Below are 26,114 nucleotides of genomic sequence, written 5' to 3'. Positions count from 1 at the left end.
ACCATATCTGCCTACAATTTTCAGTTTTCTTGCCAATCATACCTGATTCTATCAAATCTTTGTCTTTAATTTTCCTCTATCGTTTGTCACTTTAACTTTCTTCACACGTATCTTACTTTTATCTTCGATACGCTATCTTTGCTTTGCTAATCAACTCTCTCTGTAGTCTTTGGTGGTTTAGCGACAAATGGTATTACTTCTCAGGCTTCAATCGTTTCTAACCTAACTGCCCCTTCCTCCCTTTTCCAACCTCCTTTTGCACCTCTGACATCCCTTCTTCCAGTGCTCATTCCATCCAGGTGTTTCCGCTTTCCCAGATCCAGCAATATTTTGTGTTTAGTGTGTTAACAATTTCATTCCTTATTCTAATCCTAGCCTTAGACCGTAGATTATTAATTTTAGTGCCTTATTTAACCCTATCTCCTAATATACAAATAACATTTATTACAAATTATTCAAAAAACTACCAATGACAATTATGACGGGACTTTAGACTAATTATAGCAACATTAAATAGACGCAAATCATGCTGAATAGCAGTATACCCGTTCTCTCGCGTTGCTATTCCTGTGTGGTATATGGGGTAAAATGTGCAAACGGTAACAAAGTACATATAGTGGTGTATAGGATCAAAATACTAGTGAGTTGATTTTTCCAAATAAATTTATACAAATTTCATACAAATTTTGCGCATTAATAGATGCTCTTTTCAATCCATAGATACTAGAGCTTAGAAATGTTATATGAAAAATAGGAAGTAAACGTTGCACGGTAGTAACTTTGTAAGACTTGTTTTCGTTAGTGACATTTTAAAGGACAGATGTCTTATGTCATGTATCATATTTTATTAATAAATCAAAAATGACAAGCACTGGAAATCATATTGATCATATTTCTCATTCTCAAGCATGTTTATGGCGCAGTTTTTGCACTATTTTTCGACCTCATCTTGTTTTCCTAACCTAACATTGTAAAAACGATGTGATCAAGTTCTACTATCTATCTTTTCATGAAAGTACATTCAAAAGAAGCTTAAGTTTTGATTTTCATGCAAAAATAATTATCTGAAGGAGCGCCAGCTAAGAAAAAAGCGAAGTATAATAACAATTTTTCTGAACTCTTGTTTTTTAAAGATGCTAACTTTCGAACGCATGGTATTAATATCAAAATATCAAAAAAAAATCTACCCCAAAAAATCACTAAAAAAACCACTCAAAAAAAAAAATATCAAAAAATCTGCTATGAACACCTATTTCATATTGTCAGTTCGAAACAAGTTTCGTATGTGGCTCTGAAACCCGAAAGTTAAGGCCAACCGATTATAAAACTAAATAAGGTGTTCATCAAATGACATAAATGACGCTTAAAGTATTTACGCACCCAAGGAAAGAAAATATAATTATTCTACGCAATACGTTGTGAATTTTTCTGGCAAATAAGGATTTTGAGGAATACGGAACGGATATTTAAAAATATAGTCAATTTAATTATAGATGTTCCTGAGAAATTAAATAATGATTATTGTGGCAGTAGAAAGGCTAGGTCACGCCGCTAGGTGGATTAATTCGGGTTTTATAATATAATAAAAATTCTAGGCCTTGTCTTTTCTGCCGCAAAATCGGATACAGGAGGCGTACGACGCGATGGAAGGAACGATTCCTGAAGATTAGGAGAATTGCCTTACATATTTTCAGAATACTTACATAAGTGGGAGGAACCGGAACAACAGGCCATTGTTTCACCCCACTCTGTGGTCAAATTTTAAGCCTGTCATTGACAAGCTACCGCGGACCACAAACAGCTTGGAAGCATGGCATCAACGATGGATAACCATTGTTGGTTCCCATCACCTGTCAATGACCAGGATCAGGGGAACATCCTTAGATTTTTTCAGGGGGATGTTCCGAATTCGCGCCGAGAAACAGACGAAAAAATCTACTCGAAATGTGTTAATGCTCACAAAATGAGCAGCAAAAATTTTGTTGACGCAGTTGCGCTTTTATTAAGCGCTAAACAGCGTTCGTAAAGCATGTTTTGTTTGTTCAATAGTAGTAGTTTGTTTTTTGTGTGATTAAAGTTATTTGTTAACTAATTGCCAATTCATGGTTTTTTATTGAGTAGTTATGTAGGCATTCCGAAAAATTTCGGCCTTTCGTGATTCGGCCATTCGTGATTCAGCCATTCGTGATTCGGCCTTTCGTGATTCGGTCTTTCGTGATTCGGCCTTCTGTGACTGTTATTGAAATTCGGCCATTTGGATTTCGGCCATTCGTGATTCGGCCATTTGTGTTTCGGCCATTCGGTACCAGCCCGAAAAGACAGTCTTAAATTAATATCAACACACGCATATGAACATGTCGCGATGCTGAAATCGATTAGATTCGTGTAGTCTGAAGCCTAATAAGATAGAATTGCTTAGATATGAGAGTTTACTATGTTGCTTGCAAAGGCAAGACATGCAAAATAGTATCGGCAGTCCTTAGCCAATCGGAAGCAGTTAAAAGAAGTAATAATAGTGTGATGGACATACGCGGGAGAGCGATGCAACAAATCACACTGAATAGAGAAATAAAAATGTCAAGAAATCAGTTTCAAATGTCCGAGAGATAAACCCTCCCCCCCCCCCCCCCCACTTCAAAAATGCGTGTGGGGCGGAGGCAAAGACCAAAAAAGGTCGGGGCCATCATAGAAAAAAAGTGTCGATCGTTAATCAGAACATGATCGTTCTGGGATCTAGAATCTACACTTGGATACCTCCAGGTGTGTTGCCAAATATTCAGACGAGTAAAGTAGGTGCTACAGATGGCCATTTCTCTGACCGCAGCAAATAGTTTTAGGCCGTTATCATAAGTTGACAGAAGGCTATGCCTTTCATTACCGTGACGGAAGAATTCCGTCCTTCTGATTTGCGAATTTGCATCTCCGATGATGAATTTCACATCGTGTTTAGGGCACTATCCATAGGTCCTCTCATGCCTGTCGTAGAACACTGTCGTATCGGATTTATCATTTATTAGATATTTTTTCTATTCGGATATATTACAAAATTGAAATAATGCATGAAATTTACTTATAGAAATTTTTTTTAGGTCAATCATTTTGTTCTAGATGTCCTTTTCCTTCAAAAGTAAAAAAGGGAATATTCACGCATTAATTATTTTCAGAATTTTTCGGAATTTTTGTTTTTGAAAGATGATAACTTTTGAATGCGTGGTCAGAATGTTATGGTTTTAGTATCAAAATGTCAAGAAATCTGTTCTGAACACATTTTGCATATTGCCAATTAAAAACAAATTTCGTATGCGGCTCTGGAGCTTCAAAAGCGAAGGCCGTCTACAGACGGTCTTATCCGTTAGAGGGTTAAGCGGTAATTAAAAAATTGCTATCCTAACACTACGTAACCGACTCCATGTTCTGCCTTGCTATCGTCCATGTAGTAGATGTGGTGTGGTAGTAGATGTAGAGTTGCCTGCAATTTATCCACAACACACCCACCAAATCCGCGAAATGGGTATGAAATGGGGAAGGCATACAAGAAAACGACCAACATAGCTCTTGCCATCTCAAGCCCCTACCTAGCGCCTTATCCGGAAATGCTCTATGGAGTAGCTAAGCTAGTAGGTGCGATGCTGGGTAGTTCCCGCCTGCCTGGTTTCATAACTGCGATTTTGGGCAGACGGCTGAGCCACACGACCAGGTAAACCTAATATGATATTCTAATGATTTGTTTCGTTTTAGCTCATCAAGCACCTCCTACTGTACAGTGAAAATTTCGGCCTTGACAAGTTTAAATAATGCAGATGGATATCACAATGACACACAATGAAAAATTAAATTAATTATTGGATTTTAGATGCACTGATGGAAACTCAAATGACGCAATTATATTTCGTTCCACGGATTGCTGGTGAGATTGTTCTATTTTTGCTCATATATGCTCCATTGCATTTTATTTTTACGCTTATATATTCATATCGTATATTACTGGGTACATGAACACCTACACCTATCACCTACACCTAACACCTATATTGTGTATATATCTTCAACGCAATCAGTTGGGCATTACCCCGTCGATGGGCTAGTTGTCCGAAGCCGGTCGGTAAAAGGTTCATATATTATTTATGTTTGTAAGAATGATACGTGTTGTGCCCCGTGGTAATAGTAAAGAAGAACGACTCAAATCACAAGCAAGCGCACATTCTCGCCCGTTAGTATCAGCATAACTAAAGCTGTCCTTTTTTGGGCCACAAGAAACATTCAAAACGGCCCTTCACAGAGCCACTGCCTAAAAGAAAGAAAATTGACAGAAATAAATGACTTGCATAAGATGTAATCATCTATCTTAGTGATGTTTAACCAATGCGGCTCGTATATTGATCTGTGGGATGGTGGAGTAGAATTATAGGGTGAGAGTTTTAATGACTGAAGAGGAACCATATAAGTTGTAATTCCTCGGGCATGTTATGGAACTGAATGTTTTTCAGCTACCCAGCATATTTTACATTTATTATGAGCAGTAATGGCCATCATGGCTATACTATTACTGATCTATCGGATATGATATACACTCAAGTTCTTTTTTTACACGGTTTGTTTTTTCGAATATTAAGAACGGGACAACTTAGGGACCATTCATTTATTTTTCAATACATTTGGGAGCGGCCCGACATTCGGTACGTAGTTTGTGAATGGTCCCTAAGTTGCACCATTCTTGAGTAATCGAAAAAAACAAACCGTGTAAAAAAAGACTTGAGTGTAGATGCCTCCCATAATTTTGCGACATCATATGCCGACCCCGCCCCTAGACACAGATCCTTCCGTTTTATTAATCTTCTTTTTAAGCTACATTTGATTTTAGAGTACGTAATTTTCTCTCCATTCGTCCATTACTATTACTAGTAAGCACAAGTATTAAAGTGCCTAAATAGTAAGTGACGACAGTTTTAAAATTCGAATAACAATTTAGCTGTCAATGGTATTCCAGACGAGTTAACACGTATGAGGTTCACAAAAAGAAAGTAAAAAAGTGTTCAATAGCTGTATTTAGGACATGTCCTCACTTTCTATATAAGAACTCAAATATTTTTTGGAATGTGAGGAAGTATCTTATGCGAAGAATGATTAAATGGACGAACTGCCAAATTTCGATAAAGACCAACATAAATCAGGGCGATGGCGGCTGGGGTTTGCATCCACTTTTTTTCGGTTGGTACCCGACTGTTTTACTAACTAAACAACCGCCGCCTGCCATATTAGGTAGTCTAATACCTGATTTTGCTTTATTCTCAAATTATATCACTACACGTATACGAACACACTTCCCCATGCGACAATATTATATTGGTTTCTATCGTAATTTTCCAGTTCATCCAATTATTCTTCGTATAAGATACTTCCTCACCTTCAAAATAGATTACTTCATAACCGCGTATAATCTTATAGGTAAAGCAAAGCAAAGCAAAGTCTAGGTACTACATTCCGTTATCGAAACTTCACCTTCTGCTTTTTACGACAGACTTCGCAGCCAGCTGTTAGAATACAGGACAACTGCAGGGCTAGTTGCTACGATCCTATTGATTCCAACAGCCTTTCCCAGACGAGATTCGAACATACGACGACTGGCTTATTAGGCCTGCATCATACCTCGAGGTCAACTGGGAGGCAATAATTATATAGGTACAAGTAAATAAAAAAGAAACAACTCAAATATGTGAAAAAACGAAAAATTACAAAAAATAGAAATACCTTTTAATAACAGAATCAACTCAAGAAAGCTCATGGAAACTGCCAACACTTTCCACCACGGGAGGCTGGTTTGTACTCCGTTTCACATTCTCCTGGGGGTACCCTCAAACACCAGGCGGAGGAAAGTATCATCGTCATCGGTGGCTGGCGTCGCCGTTCGTTGTCATCCTTCTAGCAATCGTCAGTTTGTGTACATCCGTCGTGATAAACGGACGCAGTTTTCGGACTGATGGTGGTTTTCTCTCGTTTGGATTTCCGTGCTTAACACATTGCCAAAAGGCTGGTTTGTATGCTCTGCTGTGGACGGTACTACAGAAAAGGCGCAATGCAAACCATTGACGATCAAAAGCTTGTAAATCAGCTACTTTTGAGTGTTTTCCATGCCAAGTGAATCGGGATTATCGGCCACTTGAATGGTTCGAGTGCCAGTGACTGTGTGCGTGTGTAGGTGTGTTTTATGGCACCGGAAAAGTGTATATTTTCCGATCGCCACAGCAGCCGCCAGAACATCACTCTCCGTTGAATAGTTCGAACTGGATAGGCGATGAGGTGCAAAGCATGTTCGATAGTGCGATACCGCAGCTCGCAGGATACTTTCCTCGTAACAGCGTCACCGCACCGCCGGATCCCGTAGACTCTTACTGACGTACAGCTGATGGTGATTTAATTAATTGTCTAGTTAAATTATGGACGAGCGGTCGGCTTCATAGAGGAAATTGAGTGCTCTGGTGGAAATCAGTTTCCGCATCTATCCTTTTGTCGACCCAGATTGATCTGAGCAGATCAGCCGAGGCGAATAATGGCACACGAGCAACGAGCGTGGAATGGCAGTTTTTTTTATCAACATTTTAATAATTTTGTGAAGGTTGGAGAGATGGAACGATATATTGATGTGTTTTTATCTATGTAATTACATGCGTAATTGAAGGTTTCAATCCGGAGGATACCCAAATATTGGATTAATTCTTTATTTCGGGATTTTCATACGGGGGTGGAAAAATAAGACTTTTGTGGCTGTCTAAATACTCAACTGTACTTCTTATTCTGTCCACATTCCACCATCGTGTCTACGAGCACACTAATAATTTCTTAAAAATTGTTTTTTGGAATAAAAATTTTAAATCACTTGGTTTATTACAGCGAGGACGTTGGAATGGTATTGGTATTAATTAATAAATAACGGTAATAACAATGTTTCCTTAAAGACGTTAACAACAAAATGATGTTGATGAAGATGTTGACAATTTAGTTCAACTTCATTCTTTTATGTAAACGCAGCAATAAAAGACATTGATCTAAAATAAGGTTTTTGCAGGCATAAATCTTAACAACATTCAAAAATGCGGACCCTTTGTATTAGGAAAATTCATCTCCGCTTCCGCAGACTCCTTTAACTGGCCTGGTAGAATGTCTTGGCCATTTATTTTCGGTTGCCAAACGACCGGCACTTCGGCATAACCTTGAGACAGCGGATAATTGCCAGCCGTAGCTACATAAAAGACCCGTTTCATCCATGGAAAGATAAAACACTGCAAACAATGAACAAAACATGCTGCCGTGTTTGTTTAGTGGTTCTCATCCCCCTTGCGCTAGCTCTTTTTTTTTTGTTTTTGCTGCCGTGAAAGTTCAACCCTTCCCCAACCGCAAACGATTATACATAAACAACGAGAACAACTTTGTACACATCTTCTCGAGACGCAAGGCTCACCAAACAGCATAAAAGCTTTGTTATTTATTCCATTACGGTGGCACACGTACCGCACCATCTTTTGAAAATTTGATGTTATACCTACATTATTAATTGCGAGTGATACTGACCAGGTGCTTCGAAATTTCATCCATGGAATGACAGCTTTCTTCTATTGTACTAAGAGATGCTATGGATTGGCAGATCAAATTCAGACACATTTAAGAGAATCTTTGATCAAAATGGGAACTAAATCAAACAAATGAAAGCAGTAGTGAAAATAAATTTGAAACAAAATTTATTGAAATTCTACACGACTTGGTTGTTATTAGGACAACACTAGAATTGAATTTTGATTATAAAAACAAAACTAAAATTAAAAGAGCATTGAAAAGAACAAGAGACAAAACTGACATAAAATTAAGGTAGAATTTAAACATAGTTAAACAGAAGGATTTAATGCCGTTAATAAAATACCGTTGAAATTAGACAAAAGATAGTGCAAGATAACCACTTGCTTCGTTAAAAGTATAAATAACTTTCAGTTACAGATTTATTTACATTCATTTTTCGTTTTTTGGCAAATGTTTCGAAGCAACATTCTGTCACGCTTAAGACAACTAAATTTATAATGGGTTCTTTTTTCAGTGTCCGCTCCGTTAGCGTCGACGTGCGATGCTGCTCTAACAAGTTACTTGTCGTATGTTCGATTCTCGGCTGAACGGTGCTGCTTGAATCAGTAGGAACGTTGCAATTGTCCTGTACTCTAATAACCTAGGAACGTCGCAATTGTCCGGTACTCTAATAACCGGCTTAAGGAAAAAAATAAATATAAAGGATAAAGATTAGAAGAAGATGCAATGATACTTTTGGGGATGGCGAAAAGCGGAGCACATGTCTGCCGTAAACTGGGGTCTCAACATATAGAGTAGGGCGGGGCATAAGTGCGATGTCTGAAGTTGACATCAATTTTCGTGAGATATAAAGGACAACAACATATTATATTTTATAGTGATGCAGTAACTCAATGTCTTCACATTCAACTATAAATCATCTGCGGTAATAGTGTTTTGCAAAATAAATTCTTCTTTCTTCTGATCATGTGCAGATTCGCACTTTTACCCCACTAGCGGGGCAAAAATGCGAATGCCGCGGGGCAAAAGTGCGAAGCTAGAATCCATGAAATTAGCCCAGCAGTAGCTAACAAAACCATATTATCTTCAATCTGCGTTATGTTTCGGTAAAGAATATTCTCAATTTGCACCTTTTCTGTTCTGCGCGCTTGTATTGCAGCCTCCGTTAGAACGAAACTTTACCAAACGTTTGTTTTTTGTTTCATCAGCGGAAACACATTGTTTTTCTTCGGCCAACATCTGTAGAGCACACAGTTTTCTGTAGATCTTTCATTTCTAGTATCTGTAATATAGTGCCTAAAGCTGTATAAAATTAGCTATACATTTTTGCCTCGTCAATGAATCGCACTTTTGCCCCGTCCGTGATTCGAACTTTTACCCCGCTAGGCGCTTGACGGGGTTAGATTAAATTACGGAAAACCGAAATATATTTTGTAAATTATTTTCGCCGTATTATCAAAACAGATATGTAAGTGATGTAAAACACTGCTACAAATTTTCAACAAGTAATATCCTCCAGTTGACATCGTATTTGCCGTATAACGAAAAATTACATCAAAACCGCCCTAAAATAACATTTGCACATAACTCAGCAACTATGCTTCGTAAGCAACCAAAGTTTACGTTAGATTCAAGCTGTCAAAGTAGTCACCCATCCATGCCAATGTAGAAAATTTACTCGGAATCTGCACCGATAAATCATTGAATCACACTTTTACCCCTCCTTACTCTATCACAAATTTTATTTTTACAACGACTTTTCCAAATATTTGACTTTAATTTTTATACGGAAAACGTAGCAAAAAACGTAAAACCACGAAGTTTGTGAGTTATGAGACCCTACCCCGTATATAACGTATATTCGTTATGAGTCAGGTAACACAGTAGTGTTTTAGGAGTGTCATTGAAACGATGTTTTGTTAGAAAATTTGTGTGTTACGTCTGTTAGTCTGTGCAATAAGCATCAACAATGCTATTCGCTATGTGCGCGAAACGGTGCTGCCACCTTCCCAAGTTTGTTCTATTTGTGAAGTCGGTGCACAGGTTTGTTAAAGAGTGAAAAGGATAGACGAAACTTTGCACCAAATGGAGATGATCCACCAATAATTTCCCCTCTCTTTGGATTGGCAAAAAAGTGAGATCAAGTTAACAATTTCTCCCGCTCTTCGACGTGGATACAACCAGATAAACAATGCGTAATCAGTTGGACATCGGCATCGTCCTGATGATAGGCATAGAATGCCTGAAACCGGTCGACTCGTAGGTAAAAATAATTTTTTTTAATATTGTTTTTATCTTTAAATGTTGTAAGAGTGATACGTGTTTGTGTCTTGTCCACCAATTTTATTATCGAGACCTCTCCCATTCTGGAACGGGGGGGGGGATTTCATACAAATGAAAGAGAAATTTCTGCATTACTCGAGACTAATCAAGAAAATGAAAACAAATTTGGCATTTGAGAGTTTTTGGAGGCAGATTTTTTTTTCTATTGTGGTCCGAAGCCTCTCCCCTTTCTAAGAAGAGGGGCTCTCATACCAATGAAACAAAAGTTTCTGTATGACTCGAGAACTAATCAGGCAAATGAAACATGGTATGTGGGGGTTTTTGGAGGTAGGATTTTTTGTTCAAGTGACAAGTGGGCAAACAGGTGGGCAGGTCCAAATAAGGACAAAATCCTACATTTTGTGAATTATCGGATCATATGTACATCGGAACATATGTACAAATAACTGAGAGGCAATAGGGGGTGGGTCTAAAAAGGACGGGGATGAGGTGGCCTCCGACAAGGAAGAGGTTTAAATAAGCAATCTCTTTTTATAAGGTTTTCGAATGGAAGCCACATTTACAAGTGATGAGTTCTAAGTAACAAGTTTTTTTAACAAAATATTTGCGTTTTGTTATAAACTTGGTCTCGTTAGTAGTTAAAATAACAATAATTGCAACGAAATCCGCTCTAGGCATATCACAAATATATCAAATTATGTAATTTGATCTAGTTTAAATCGAAATGTGTCCAAAAACCAGAATTCTGCCCTGCTTTATAACTAAAATTTAACAAAGTATGTTATAAGTAACAGAACGAGATAGAATGTTTGTAAAACATTTTGCGTGTCGCAAGTTTATCTATCGCATTTATAACAAACTTTGATAAAAATATCAACTGGAGCTACAATTCTGTAATATTTTTGTTAGAATCATCTGATTGGGAATGAAGCCCCGAGTAAGATCGGGCACTCAGCTAGTAAGATTTAAATCATGGACTTTTGAATGACATCGAGAAACTTGGAACATTAAATTTAAACACCGGCAATAAAAAATCACCGGTATTTTGCAAAATATTCAATTGTGAGATTCAATTGCAGCGTTCATATAACGGATGACAACTAAAATTTTGGAATTTTTTCGAGGCTCCTATACTTAACAACAAACAAGCTCAGATAGAAATGAGAGTATGCATGTGTTAGCTCTCTCTCCTCTTTTTGTCAATATTTTATGTTTTATTTATGCTTGCCCAGCTTGACTTAAAGTGGCGTCGAAACAAGAAGCATTTCGGGACCGCATTGTACACTTTCCCGAACTCCCACAGAAATCTCGGTGATACTTTTCATGGTACAACATTTAAAAAGCGAATATGTTGCGACTTCGACTGTTTACCCAACAAGATACAAGGTAGTGGAAGACCAGCTAAAATTATGCACGCAGAAGGACATCGTTCTCTTTCGCGTGCCTTCAACAACAAGCCCTCTGGTTTGGCTTTCAATTAAAATGTTCACCAGATGAGTGTTTGAAGAAAATTTTGATCCCGTTTCTACAAAAACATCATGCCGTTGGACAATACGTGTTTTGGCCGGATAGAACATCATCGTATTACGCCAAAAAAAATACAATCCATGAATACCCATTCGATCCCATTTGTACTCAAAAAATAACTGGGGAGCTGCAAATTGCAAACAGTTGATTGGTAGAAACAAGAGATGCATTCGCAAAGTTGACATGACGGCCGCACAACGCTCCTGTTTCGACATCAAACGGGAGTTTCGCCGAACAGCTTATTACGGACCGTTTTCAAATGTTCACTAATTTTTTTATCAACAATAGACAATGTACAACAATTCAACAATAGACAATTGACAGCTTGAGAAAAAAAAAATCCAAAATTTTAGTTGTCACCCGTTAGCATATGCCAAAATTGAATTCAATACCCGGAAAAGGGGAGTTTATAGGGCCTCTTGTAGTTAGAAATTTTGCACATTTCTTTGAATATGGCAATCATTTTCAAATTATACGCCCTTCTATCAACACGTACCGTTATCAAATGCTGTTCTTCTTGGAACATGAGACATTTCACCGAAACATAAAACAGCGTTCCCGATAGCTAATTTAAACGTGATATCAATTCGAAATAACTATGAACATTTCGAAATGTATACTAAGCACGTTGGAGCTGAAGGCCTTTATTAGTTCCTCAAGCTAATTTTCCCATCTTAATTAGCTTCCGAAGAAGCTTTCCGCATAAATTGACAGGAGTTTCTTTTGTTATTTGCACGTCAAAGCAGATCAAATCCTCTTAGCTTATAATAAAGCAATCGACTGGTGAAACCATAATAAAACAAAAGAAATGTAATGTACACGATGAAAGTTTAAGCATTGTACAGTCACTTCGCAATTTTGCATCAACATCTATGATGAAACCACTGTTTTAGTAGAACCAATTCTTATCTTTCGTCTTGTTTAACTTTCTAGTGTCTATATTGTACTAGAAACATAAATATGAGTAAAGATGATGATTTATTTTGCTAAAACAAAAAAGCTGTTTATTCCCATAATTGGGGGTGATCCACAATGACTTATGCTGTTTCTTGATTGTGTCGTTTACCAATTTGTGCTCAAGAATTCAAACAAACGGAATTACGTTCTTTGTTTCGGTGTCTCAAATATGTGCATATGAAAGCTCATACCGATAACTTTGCTCTGGAAACCCTTGATATAAATTATACAGTAACGAATAAAAGCCTGTCTTTTTGAGATCACACAAAAAATCCCATCCACAATCTGATTTATTGTTTTGTTTACCACGGAATGTTACAAGACGTTTCCTGGCAAAACGCAAGAAATAACTCCGTATACTAAAAGCATAGCTAATTCTCCAGATAATCTTGTGCAAAATTCCACACGCTTCAAGAGAGAACTGTAATACATAAATCCGCTTATGTGATGACTGTTTTGGGAAAGTTAAGCTGGAACTTACTCCTCTGGCCTGGCAAAGAAAAGAAGGAGCAATTGGATTGGCAAAAAAAATCGTGCAAAACGCAACCTGTGTTATTTTCCCCCAAATCCAATACTTTCCACATCAATGGACCGCTGCTGTTCCGGTCGTGCTGTGCCGAATATCGTTTTCCGCTGCCGCCGAAATTGTATGCTGCTTGGTGCTTGCTATACATGCCGCACGAAGGTCATCCGCTAGCAGCTAAAGGGATGATTGTTGGAAACGGGGAGCAAACAAATATATGCGATAGGATGTGACAGTATTTGACTATGCCGTCCGTCGTAATGCCGTCGTTTCCTGAGTTCACAAAAACGGGAAAGGAAGTAATAAAAACGGTGAAATATGGGTGATCGATTCAAATATGAATAAATACCGTGTTTCTACCGGTTTGGTTTAATTAAATTAATTCATTTGTTTAGCAAAATGAAAACCTAACACTAATCAAGACATTGATTAGATGGCGAAATTATATTTAAGTTGCCACTGCCAAACTTCAAATACCTACAGAATGAATTCAATTGGCAAAAATTAGATTCAGTAATAAAACGGAAAAAGAAATAAGATGCACCAGATATGATAGCAAACTTTTCCAACTTTCAATTAATAACCATGTTCGTTTTTAGCCACAGATACCAAATGGGAATAGATCCCACCCTCTCAAGAAAATCTTTATTTTCCCCATTCATGGAGCTCAATTTGGAGCACGCTGGTGATATTGCATTGGGTGGAAGGGAAACATTCTTTGAGCATTTCATTGTGTTCAATAGCCGTAAAGGCAATAACAATTTCTTTATTTTTGTTACCAAACAGCGAGATAACTAGTTCAGTTCCAAGGAAAAGTTTTTATTACGTTTTCATTTTCTACGAGACTTACAATTGAGTTAGAAAAAAAAATGTTGTGTCTTCGATTGTCTGGAAGCATTCGATCCATGACGATACAGTTTAGTCAATTCCATTATGAGTGTAACAACATCTGCGGATAATTTTGCTGATTTCGCTTGAACACCCTGCATAAGGAACAAGGATGATGGTCTGGTCCCAGAAAAAAAAAACAGAGAAACTGTGAGCGCACTTGTTCTCAAAAGTCGAAACTATTTTTCTTAAGCTGAACGGTAAAACATAAATTCACCACTGGCGTGTCTAAACTTTTGCAACATATGAAAGTCCTAATTTTGTTTCCATTTCAACGCAATTTATCGTTTAGTTCATTGATTTTTTTGTAAATTTTGGAGAAGAGTTATTCAACTTGAAATACCGGATGGAGCTAAAAAACCAAACTGAATAAAAAATCAAGCAATTCAAAGTTTAAGCACAAACTTTCAGTGGCAAGAACAAATAAAAAGTGACGACGAACCGCAAGGCAAATGAACAATAAACTAATAAGATAAACTTCAGCGAAATAGTGTCTGTATTAATTGGCACAGTAAAGCAAACGAAGGGTAACTTTTAGCTTTGTAAGCCATTACAGTTGTACCGAACTCTCACAAAAGCTCTACGTTCGCAACGGTCGGCAACTAAATCCCAGTAGTGAAGCATAATAATTTCGCAGCAAAGCATGTGAAGTTTGAAAGTTATTATATAGAAACACAGTGTATAGGTATCGCCGCCGGCGTGGGAAACTCGAGTTCGGCCCACTATGGATTATATAAAGGAGCTCGATATACGGCTCGACAAGGAACACTACTACGCCGGAGAGGTCCTCTCGGGGAAGGTGGTGATCCACACCATTGAGAACTTCAAACTAAAATGTGAGTATTGTTATGATAGTTCCAAATTCTGGCTCTGCTTTAAAATCTTATGTTGAAAAAGTGCCGAAACACAAATGAAATTCTAATGAGATTTAAAGAGAGCATTTCGTGTCCCAGGTTGATGTGAAGGAAAACAAAACCGGAGCTAGCGAACGAAATGAAAAATCATTATAAGATTATAAGTAATTGTGTTATTTTTGACGTTCGTCAGCATTACCAAGGTAGAAGTTTATTGCAAGTGATTTTCATAGGATCTGTCGGTGCCTTACTTTATAACGACAGAATGCGAAATACCTACGAAAAAATGTCATTCCCTGGAATGTTTCATATCTATTACCAAGCTCATTTGTAATTTGTCGAAGATTACGAAAAATATTTTTGCTCAAGTAGATGCCACGAGCTGTCGTACCGTAGAACCAACAGCCATCAGTATAATTCAATTATGGCTTTCCCTGAAGCTGCGCGGATTTTTAATCATTCCTGATATTTTATTTGGTCAATAATTCGTCGAGCCGGGTAACACGGCTTTTTTAACAGAATTTTGTTTAATTTTTTTCAAATACTGGCCGTGACTATGCTTAAGGCATTTTATGCAAAAGGTACAATTTTGCACGTCAATTTTTCAAGCACGTCGGCATATATCTCACCAATAATGACTATCCTATTATCTTCTAATATTCTCTTTTAAGACCTTGCTTGTTGTTGGTTTAACCAGTGTTTCTCAATTGATTCATTTTTTCGTGTGCTGTGTGGCATGTAGTGCCGTCTTACTGAAATTACATATCAACCAGATCCAAAGCTATGTTTATTGGCCGGGTGGTGACGGCGAATAGTTATTTTTGGCGATGTTCTGCGCTTGATGGCGGTATTGGTGATAAGAGGCAGTGCATGACGATGTGTGGTGGAAAGAATAAACAAAAACAAAGAGTAGCATTCGGGCGATGTGACCAGCTTCAAGAAAAGCAGTACGGTATTTAATGTTCTAATGATGGTTCGCAGGCGACGTTCAAAAATCTGCATTCAGGGGGCACTTTTGCACGACGTTAATAAATAGATTGCTTCCGATGTAGATAATTGTTTTTATTTTGAGACGGAGCTCAGTGTTAAATCTAAGGTAAAGGGGACCAATTTGTCTTCTGGAGCGTCTTTCGTGTATTCTAGTCGGTACCAAAGAGGATTCAGAAAGGGGATTGCGCAAGTAAACTAACATTTGGGTCTCTTGTAGCGCTCCGATCGGTAGCATTAAACCATGAGGATTTTGGTATAGCAGTTGTGTGAAGTACATAACAGGTTTCTTGTGAACAGCTTTTAAGCATTTGTTTTGTATCCTCTGGAGTTTTCGTAATGATTTACAGGCAAACCTCCCATTGGCAACCAGATATTAGAGTAGGGAGTGAATCAGTGAAAAACATAGTATTTTCAACGTGGTTATAACTAAGAAGGAGGAAACCTTCCTCAAAATTCCACACAAGGACGTTAACTTCCACTTTAGCGATTCGACGTGGGCATTCCAATTCATCTTGCTATCTAACGTTAGGCTAAGAAATGGGATTTCCTGTACTTCTTTGAAACCTGAACTATTTACTATAATTGGCACTTAATCTGGGAGAAATTGACGAGGTGAGTGTTTCAACATCGATAGCAAGTTGCTTTCACAGAATTCGTTGCGAAGTAGAAGAACTTGTTAGATATGGAGCTCTATTGTAGCACAATTATTTCGTTGGTAGAAAACAGATATACTATCGGCATAAAGATGCAATTTTTCATAGAGTTTTAGCTTGGCTGTCTCATTGATGAATATTAAGAACAATATTGATCCCAGATTACTACCTTGCGGCACACCCGTAGAAATAGTTCCCAGTAAGCTTTTACAGAAACACAAACAGGGTCCTGTTTTTGAGACATCTTTTAAGTAGGGACTTAGTAACTTTTCAAATTCCATAAGCTTCTAGTTTAGCAGACCACGGTCTATTGTATCAAAGTCATTTTCAAATCATCAAACTAGGGTAAGGAACGAGTTAAGCAGTGTCACCTATTTTAATCAGCTGAAAATAAATGAGCCGAAAATACACTTTTTTATTCATATTTTCAAAATCTTTTGATAGGAACATCTTCACAAATCACTTAACCATAGATTTAATTCACACAAACACAATTTACTGGATTTTCGACAAGAAATATGATAAATTAAAAATTGTTGTCCAAAACGTACATTTTTCAGCTGATGAAGGCAATCGCCACCTCGCTACTAACCAATCCATCACATTTTTCAGCACTGAGTACAACCACTCTAAAAGTCAAGCACTCAATTGCCACATACCATATTATTCACTATCTTTTGAAGACTGAAAATAAATTCTGAATTGACGGAACCTGGTCACCAGTAGCAGCTGCTGCAGCGTAACTGATGAACTATCGTGTTGCCAAGATACTGTTTCGGTTCTGGAAATAAGAATTATTGGTTTGAAATTACCTGAAACCTCCAATGTTGAAAACGTGGTTCAATACCACGTTGGAAATGTATGTTCATAATTAATTTTTCTTTATTAAAAACAACAGAAAAAACAGCTTTTTCAATAATTTTCGAAGATTTTTTCAGTGATTTAATAAAGCAACGATGTGTTTCAATGTTATTTGCTTTGACAACACTGTTCTTTAGTCGGACCGTGTGCATGCTATGCTTGCTTCTTTTCTTCTCCCACCATCCTTATGAACAGCGAGCGAGACGTCAAACTTGCAGTTTCCCATAAGAACACTAGAGAATAAAAGAGACGACGAATACCATTTGCCGAACGGTGCGGTGAGTGTATGCCCCGATAAACAATTTAGGCAGATGGCATTTTACGCATCTACCGACCAAAAATATCAAATCTATTAATGCAGATGCCGATTAGTAGGTTGCGGATAGGAACGCGAACTTACTGAATAGGGGGAAAAATTCGAGGGATTTTTTATGGGGGCACCTTAAGGATGAAAATATGTTCAGTCCGTTCAAAATTAATTCTATCGCTCCAACTTTTAAAGCGAAAAATCAAAAGTTTAGCTCAACAATAGTGTCTTCCAATGATAACAGCTTGAAGAACTAAAAATAGCAAGAAGATTGGTATGCTGATATCCCCCACTTAGTCAACCCATCGCTTATAATAAGGTAAAACAATCAGTGATCCGCTTAGACTGCTTAAAACCGGTTCTTTACCCTAGTTAGTTTTCGTTCGTCCAAAGAATCATAGATGCTCTGTGCTAAGTTAGAGGAAGCTGACAGTGCGCATAAGCCTTGCCTGAATCCGTACCGATCTTTTTGAGAAAGGCCATAATGATGGATGAAGTTCATGATCTGACTAACGACGGACTAGATGGTTGCAAAGACTTCTGTTTCACCAGAATAATGCACAGGAGCTACTCGAGCATTTTTTAAACAGTCAGGGTATATTCCTGTTTGCACAGTTTCATTGAACAGGTCGGTTAAAAGAGGAGTAAATACGTTTCGATATAGTTTGACGAAGCTTACAGGAATGTTATCGGGGCCGGAAGAGGTAGATGGACGGTTGAATCGAAGATAGCATGCCAAATTTTCAAACTTTCTCCAGTACATAACATGGCTAGTAAGTTTGATGGGGAATGCTATCGAAGCTTTACTACCAGTGAGAATTCGGTTATGTATCGCCAAGCGCGAAATCAGTAGACCACGATTACTGAGAAAGAAAAGCCTCAGAAGAAGGACAGAGGTCGTGAATAATTAAAATATTTATTTCGGAGAACGGGCAAGTTCTGCGAGAAGCTGAATCAATCTCATATTTAAGAGTTATAGACCGGGGCCTGAGAAGTGTAGTGACCACTTTAAATATGGTAGGAAATCATCAGTATTTAGTACGTTATTGGATAATTTCCAGGATTTGGGAATAGGAAAAATTACCAGAGTAATCGATGGATCTATCCCCCATATCAAGATAAATCGCAGGACACTGCTAGGCGGACTTCATGGCGCTAAATAAAATACGATGGGTCAGATTTTCACACTCTGCCGAATCCTTCAAAAATGTCAGAAGTACATCGTACTCACACATCAATCTTTTCGTCGATTTCAAGCCAGCATTCAAAACAGTAGATCGGGAACAGCTATGGCAGACAATGGACTAGAACGGATTTCCTGATTACCATATTTGTACACTTGATACAGCTCATTGTTTACGCGTCTGCTTTACACTCCATTTCACCAGCTTCCTGCAGCGTCCATGATTCATATCCGTAGAAGGCTACCGGTATGATACATATTCTGTAGAACGCCATTTTTGTGCGAATTTGCAAACCACGAGATTTTAGCTGGTTACGTTAATAAACATGGCGGAGAAACGCTAGCAAAGGCTCTACACTGGGTTATTTCGAGGATTTGGGAGGAGGAAAAGCTACCGGAGGAATGGATGGAAGGAGTGGTTTGTCCCATCTACAAAAAGGGTGATCGGCTAGACTGCTGCAACTATCGTGGTATTACGCTGGTAAACGCCGTCTACAAGGTACTCTCCCAGATCCTGTTACGCCGGCTGTCACCGATAGCACAAGGTTTCGTAGAGAATTATCAGGCGGGTTTCATGGGGGCTCGCGCAACTACAGACCAAATTTTTTCTATCCGACAGATCTTGCAGAAATGTCGGGAGTAAAATGTGCCCACGCATCACATCTTTATTGATTTCAAAGCTGCATACGATACAGTCGATCGAGACAAGCTATGGCAAATAATGCACGAATTCAGTTTTCCGGACAAACTGACGCGACTGATCAGAGCTACATTGGATCGAGTGATGTGTTTCGTACACATTTCTGGGACACTCTCGAGTCTTTTCGAGACGCGACGAGGGTTGAGACAAGGTGACGGTCTATCCTGCATGCTGTTCAACATCGCTCCCTCCCACCCAACATCACCCCCTCAAGATCCGACGAGCGGGCATCGAAACGAGAGGCACGATTTTTACCACGAGTAGCCAACTTCTAGGCTTTGCAGATGACTTCGATATCATTGCCAGGAACTTTGCGACGGCGGATGCAATCTACGCCAGACTGAAAGCGGAGTCTAGGAGAATTGGGCTAAAAATAAATGCGTCGAAGACCAAATACATGAAAGGAAACAAACTCGCGCCTCCCACGGACGGTAACCGTTGACGGCGACGAACTAGAAGTGGTAGAGGAGTTCGTGTATTTGGGATCGCTGGTGACCGCGGACAACAACACTAGTAAGGAGATCCAGCGGCGCATCCAAGCGGAAAATCGGGCCTACTTTGCCCTTCGTAAAACGCTACGATCAGGAAGCATACGCCGCCGCACGAAGCTAACAATGTACAAAACCATTATTAGACCGGTAGTTCTTTACGACTTGAAGCCGTGACGCTGTGATATTTGGCGGAGTACAAACTGAAAGTGCAGAGTTGCGGAGGCGTATGTATCACGAGCTACAGGCACTGCTTGGGGAGACTCCCATCGTACATCTAGCGAAAGTTAGCAGGTGGGCCGGACACGTCGTAAGGATGCCGGACGCCAGTGCGACGAAAATAGTCCTCTTCAACAACCCCACCGGCACCACGAACAGGGGGGCCCAACGTGCACGATAGCTCGACCAGGTCGAAAGCGATTTGCGACTTCTGAGACGACTAGAAAATTGGCGACGAGTGGCCCAATACCGAGTTGAATGGAGATGAGTGCTTGAAACAGCACGAGCTACCCCGGCTCTATGCTGCTAAAGAAGAAGACGTAATCCGTAAAAAGTCCGGAGGTGTTTCGAAAGTCCCGTTCCTTTCAACGTTTGTTCTTCGTATTGCACATTCCAACAGCAGGTTAGACAATGCATCCTCTTGCTTTAGTATATCCACCGTCACGTTAGTGGCACCCGCCATACAACGCGGCACGAACCAGCTTAACTAATCTGAAACATGGAAAATCAGATTCTAGTATTATCTGTCATAGCTCATTTCGTTTGCCTGAATCGTACATCGCCCTGAAATCCCCAAAATAGATGATGAGTCTGCAAGTTATACTTCCGGAACTTGTCTAGTAACTGACGTAGGGTAATAGGGTAAACATCTGTTCCATAGTAAAACGACCCTCACGAAAACCAGCTTGATACTCGCAATGAAACACTCCGTTAACAGTCTTAGTCTACAGAACAGGATACGAGGAAGTAGCTTATAGGCGGAATTAAGCAATATTATGCCTCGATACTTTTTATACTCGAGTCAACATCTTTTTTTTAAACAGTGCAAGCGAGACCATCCAACCAATCCTCCGGTATTTGCACTTCCGCCCAGATCCTGATAATAATCCAGTGGATTGCTTCGTATAGCCTCTCGCTTCCCGCGTTTAGAAGTTTAGCTGGGATACCGAAGACAGTACAGTGGACCCCCGTTCGTTTGAACTATTCTTCATGCAAACTAACGGGGTTACTTTTTAATTTGAACAACTGGCCACCCTAAATATGCTAAAATTCGTATGAACTGGCCGCCCTGCTCTTTGTTATTGTTTTGTGGGTTGATTTAGTTGGCAGTTGCAAGCAGCGAATATTTCATTCTCCGATCGGATTTCAATCATAATCGTTGTAAAAACGGAATGTGAAACAGATTAAACACGCTTGGTCAGTACAAACAAATCGTGTTTATGTGCATTGTGTGCATAAGCAAATTATTTCATGTTGAGAATGACATTTGCACCATTTTTCACGTCGTGCAAACCAACGGGGTTCAAATTAAAAAGTGTTCAGATTAAAAACGGTCAAACGAACGGGGGTCCACGGTAGTGGTTTGAATAAAGATAGTGCATCGAATTGAACAATCCTGAAGCGTACACAACAACCGTGCTTGATGATTGGCAGAAAAAGAATAAACGCAGTAGTGGTGATAATCTCGACCTAAGATAACACAACGTTTTCAAGTATAGACATTCTCGTGAATATCTTAAAAATACATTACAATAAGATGAACAATATGTATACAATTAAATAGATCCTGGCATTCTGAATAATTTTAACTAAAAACCATAAATTTATTTTATATAGACAACAAGCGCTGCCTAATGAATATAAGAAACTGGCACAAATTAGGTTTTTGTTAACATAGCTTTACCGGAGACGTGCCCACAAAAATGTAAATAACTCCGAAGGATGGTAGTTCAAATAAAATGAATGTTGGTAACATGCTATCGGAAGTACTCGAAAGTACATACTTTAAATGTCAGTCACATACCTACATCAATTTGGTACAATTTGTAACTATATTATATCCCGTAGAGAATCTCTAAACTTCTTTATCCATGCTCTCCGACCATAATGTAACTCGTTCCTCTTCTTTTTCCAGCTATACGCTTGCTGCTGCGGGGAAAGGCTCATGTCGAGTGGAAAGTGTTCGTGTCTGGCGATAAGAGAACGGTAATTGTGTTCAGAAGCATAGTTGTAAATCCAACATGAAACTAATCCTCTGAGGAAAATTTACTATATCTACTGAAAGCTGTCATAATCTGTACTTATTGTAGAATGCTATAGGTGTATATCCCTGGAATATTTCTAAATCTAAGTTAACAATTTATGTGTAAAACATAACATTACAAACAGTGACTGAATAACGCAATACGATAAAAAGTCGTCAAAATTGAGAACCTTTTGAGATCAATTAAGAAGGATGCTCTCGTATTAAATGCATCACTCCAGTACATGTATGTAAATCGTCGATTTATCAGGCTGAAAAATAAACTCCAATGCGTGACAAGTTTTAATATCCAATGCACGTTTTTGGGGCAACCTAATGCAACTCCAGCAATATGACAAAATGCTTTAATGTAGTTTTTAGATTTATATTCGAAAATCATTCCAAATTTTATAAAGACCATGCTTTTTATCTTGCTTTAAGCAACAATACAGCAATTTGAGACAAATGACTACAATTCAGTCCAATTGAAACGTCAAGCATTAGGAATGGCACTTGACATTAAGCTAACAGAACAGTGTAGTAATGACGAGTAGATGTACAACCTTGAACTCTGTCATCTTTGATGCATTCATTTACCTAGTTTAGTACAGCACTTTCTCTGTTTCCGCTCTTTCGGACAAACTAGGTGAAGGACGACCAGTTGTACATCGACGAACGGGCGGTAATCTGGGGTGAACGTGCCGGCGAAGGATTGGATGTCACCGTACCGGTACTGATACGCGGCCAGCACCAGTTTCCGTTCCGCTTTAACATCCCGGAAACCAACCTACCCTGCAGCTTCGAATCACGTGCCTGTTACATTCGTTACTTTGTTAAGGTAGGTAATCGCAGCGTCACGTCATTGGAGTAGTAGTGTGGTGCCTACCATTTCCTGTCTGCTTTCGCGACCGGTTCGCAGCGAAAAGAAGTGAAATGATGCTCTGCCATTTGCACAGTTATGGGGGCATCCGAAAGATTAAAGTTCACACGCTTCGCATTCCGCAAATGGCAGCATCGTTTGAGGGTTTTTTTTTGTAGAAAATAATCCACGTTAATGGGTACCACCTCATGGTCTGAATTGCACGTTCATCGTTGCTTCAAATGAGAGATACGTGATTTTCGATGAAAGAATTTGTGGATCATTGATATTGTTTACTTTTGTGTCAAAGAGAAATGTTTCAGTAAACGTGTTTCAAACAATTTTAATGCTAATTAGCGAAGGGAGCCCCTAGGCTGAAGGTTAGGATGCGGGACTGTAATTAGCCATCTCTTGTCTTTATTCTCCGAATGGATGGACTGTAGAGTACGACAGTGAAAACAAAGTTTGTAAAGCAAATAACCTGGTTGTGACAAATTTTCAAATGAATTTCTAGGAAAACCCTTAAAGGTATGACAAAAGGCCTAGGTGCTTTATTTCGTTTTCGAAACTTTCGCTTCCGTTTTTATACGACAGACTTCGCAGCCAGCTGTCAGAGTAGGTAGAAAACAATTGTGTGGCTAATACTACCATCCTATTGACTCGGACAGTCTCTTCCAGTCGAGATTAGACCTCGACCTGTCGTACTTCGAGGCCAATTGGGAGACTCAAAAGTGGATTCCATGCCTATTTTTATCCCACGTCGTTTGCATTAATACTTTTGGTTTCAGAATTTGTTATAGAAATTAAGGAGACTTTCAAGAAACAGCAGTGGGCATGTATTATGAACTTTCTTGTATAACTCTTAAAATCCAACATAATACTTTTATTACTTGCTCAGTTTAAAGCACATTATGCCATGCTTTCGAATAAAAAGAATTTGATTTTCTTAGCGCTGCTTATAGCAAGGTACAGCAAATGCAAAATTTTACAGCATGGAAATGATACTTGTAAAAAATTAACAGCAAAAGCCTCACCACGATTTTTCAATTTGCGCGGCATCTTAACCCATTATGACCCAGCGTATGATATATCATACTTCGTCTTCAAAACCTGTTTACTGCTGAATTTCAATAGTTAGCATTATTAATATATCACTACAAGAGAGATAAGACATCAATCTGATGTGTGTGTGATATAATTTGTCAGTTTTTGTCATTTCATCTGTATTTTCAACAGTGCAAAGTTGTGACAAATGGCGGAAAAAAAGTTGAAAAAATGGCGAAAAAATTTTTGTCTCCAAAACGCATGAAAAAGTCTACATTTAGTGACGAAACATTACCTGACATGTAAATTAGTATTTATATGTAAAGTCTATCACAAAATTCGGTAAGAAATCTGTAAAAAACTTGGTAATTTGTTTGTTTGAAACTGAGCCTATAAAATATTTAACCTTCGATATTTTGGCCTTGAAAGCATTCCAAATGACGATTTTGCGTTTCCCGACACATTCGAGCCATAATATAATAGATTACAGAGTTTCACTTAATTTGGTCCAAATTTAGGTATACCCGGGTCATAATGGGTTAACCTTCCAGAGTGGACGCAAAAAAAGGTCACATCATTAATGAAAGTGCCTTGCCGTAATTAATCTGTAGAAGCAGCACATTAAACACAAAATTAGGTATGCAAATACATAACATCCCAAAGAAACTGACGTAAATTATTTCCAGTTTCTAATAGTCTCAGAGCAAATAAAAGAATAAAAGTTTAAGCATTAACACTACTGTTCAACTGTCTAGAACCGGTTATACAGAATAAGCTTGCTTATAGCAATCACTAATTAGTCTTTAGTTGAATGATTATAAACCCTTTTCAGTTTTTTGTTGCGAGAATCTTTTTTTTTTTCATTCAACCTCGATGTTTAATTTGGGAATTTGTAAAATAATCGCTAACTGTTTAATGTTAATTAAATTTTAGTTTTTATAGTTGTAAAATAATAGGGCATTTTTCAAAATTGTTGATGGGGTTTGGGACTGGATTGCCGAGAAAATTTTCTTACATTTTTACTGTTTGTTCTATGACGCTTGGTTTATGGTTTATGAACTTTTGAAATAAGTGATGTTCGAGAAAATCCGAATATTTGCTTCCGAAGTTTTCTGGGAAAATTGTAGACCTTGAATTTTTGAAAGATTGTTTTCATTGATAAGTCCCTGACGTTGTACAAAATTTCAAGAAATTCTGACTAACTTTGTTTAAATTTTAGTTTAATTTATACCTCACCAGACCCATTTTGTGTGCGGTATTTTAGTAAATTTTTAATCTTTATTGTTGCGAGATTTTGTCAGATGGTGTATGCACCCAGTTCAGTCTGTATGTTATCTAAAATTCCATCTTTGGCATTTTGGTTTACGTTTACTCAATTTTGCTCCATTTTTCGCCGGTATATTTTATTTCAGCTTTTCATATGTTTTACTGTATTCATTCTCAATTTTGTCTTATGTTTATCTTGATTAAGTTTGCTTTATTCTAAATTTAGTTTTTAAATTACTTCAGACTTCAACGGTCCGGATTTTGAGAGTAAAGGGGAACATTGGGAGTTGAAAAAATTTTACTTACTAAATTTTTAATTTTTTTTACTACATTTTCAACAATTCTAAAACGATTACAGAAATATTATTAAAATACCATTGAAAACCAAAGTTAAACTTTACGTTCAATCCTGAAGAAACTTCAAATTTTACTAAAAAAAACTTAAACAACAACTGAGACAACGCTGACATAATTTGGCAAAACATATCGAGAAAAAACACAATTTGAAATAATCCGGTGAAACATTAAAGTATTCCAAGTGATTAAAAACATTAAATTCATACGAAATTAAACAGAAATGATATAAGTTGAAAGTAAACAATAACGATTAAATCTAACTTCTAATTCTGACAGCTTTAAGACAAAATTAGTCCGAATTCTTCAAATTTAATTGAATTATGAAACTTTGATAGATAAATATAAGCCTTATTTACAATATTTTAAATTTTACCTCTTGCCTCTTATCTCTTACTTCTCACTTCTTACTTCTTAATTCTTAATTCTTACTTCTTACTTCTTACTTCTTACTTCTTACTTCTTACTTCTTACTTCTTACTTCTTACTTCTTACTTCTTACTTCTTACTTCTTACTTCTTACTTCTTACTTCTTACTTCTTACTTCTTACTTCTTACTTCTTACT

The 26,114-nt window shown here is 38.0% G+C and overlaps 1 protein-coding gene across 1 annotated transcript in view; it reads left to right on the top strand.

Moving 5' to 3' along the window:
• Positions 1–14,471: 14,471 nt before the first annotated feature.
• LOC128740606 (arrestin domain-containing protein 3-like) overlaps positions 14,472–26,114 on the top strand; it is a 29,027-nt gene continuing 17,384 nt past the window's right edge. The window contains exons 1-3 of the mRNA XM_053836167.1: positions 14,472–14,583; positions 21,918–21,988; positions 22,672–22,863. Of these exons, the coding sequence (XP_053692142.1) occupies positions 14,472–14,583; positions 21,918–21,988; positions 22,672–22,863 (375 nt within the window). The remainder of the gene's footprint in view (positions 14,584–21,917; positions 21,989–22,671; positions 22,864–26,114) is intronic.

Source organism: Sabethes cyaneus, chromosome 3 (assembly GCF_943734655.1).
Source record: "Sabethes cyaneus chromosome 3, idSabCyanKW18_F2, whole genome shotgun sequence".
NCBI lineage: Eukaryota > Metazoa > Arthropoda > Insecta > Diptera > Culicidae > Sabethes > Sabethes cyaneus.
The sequence above is the reverse complement of the archived record's forward strand: the minus strand, read 5'-3'. Positions and strand labels throughout refer to the sequence as shown.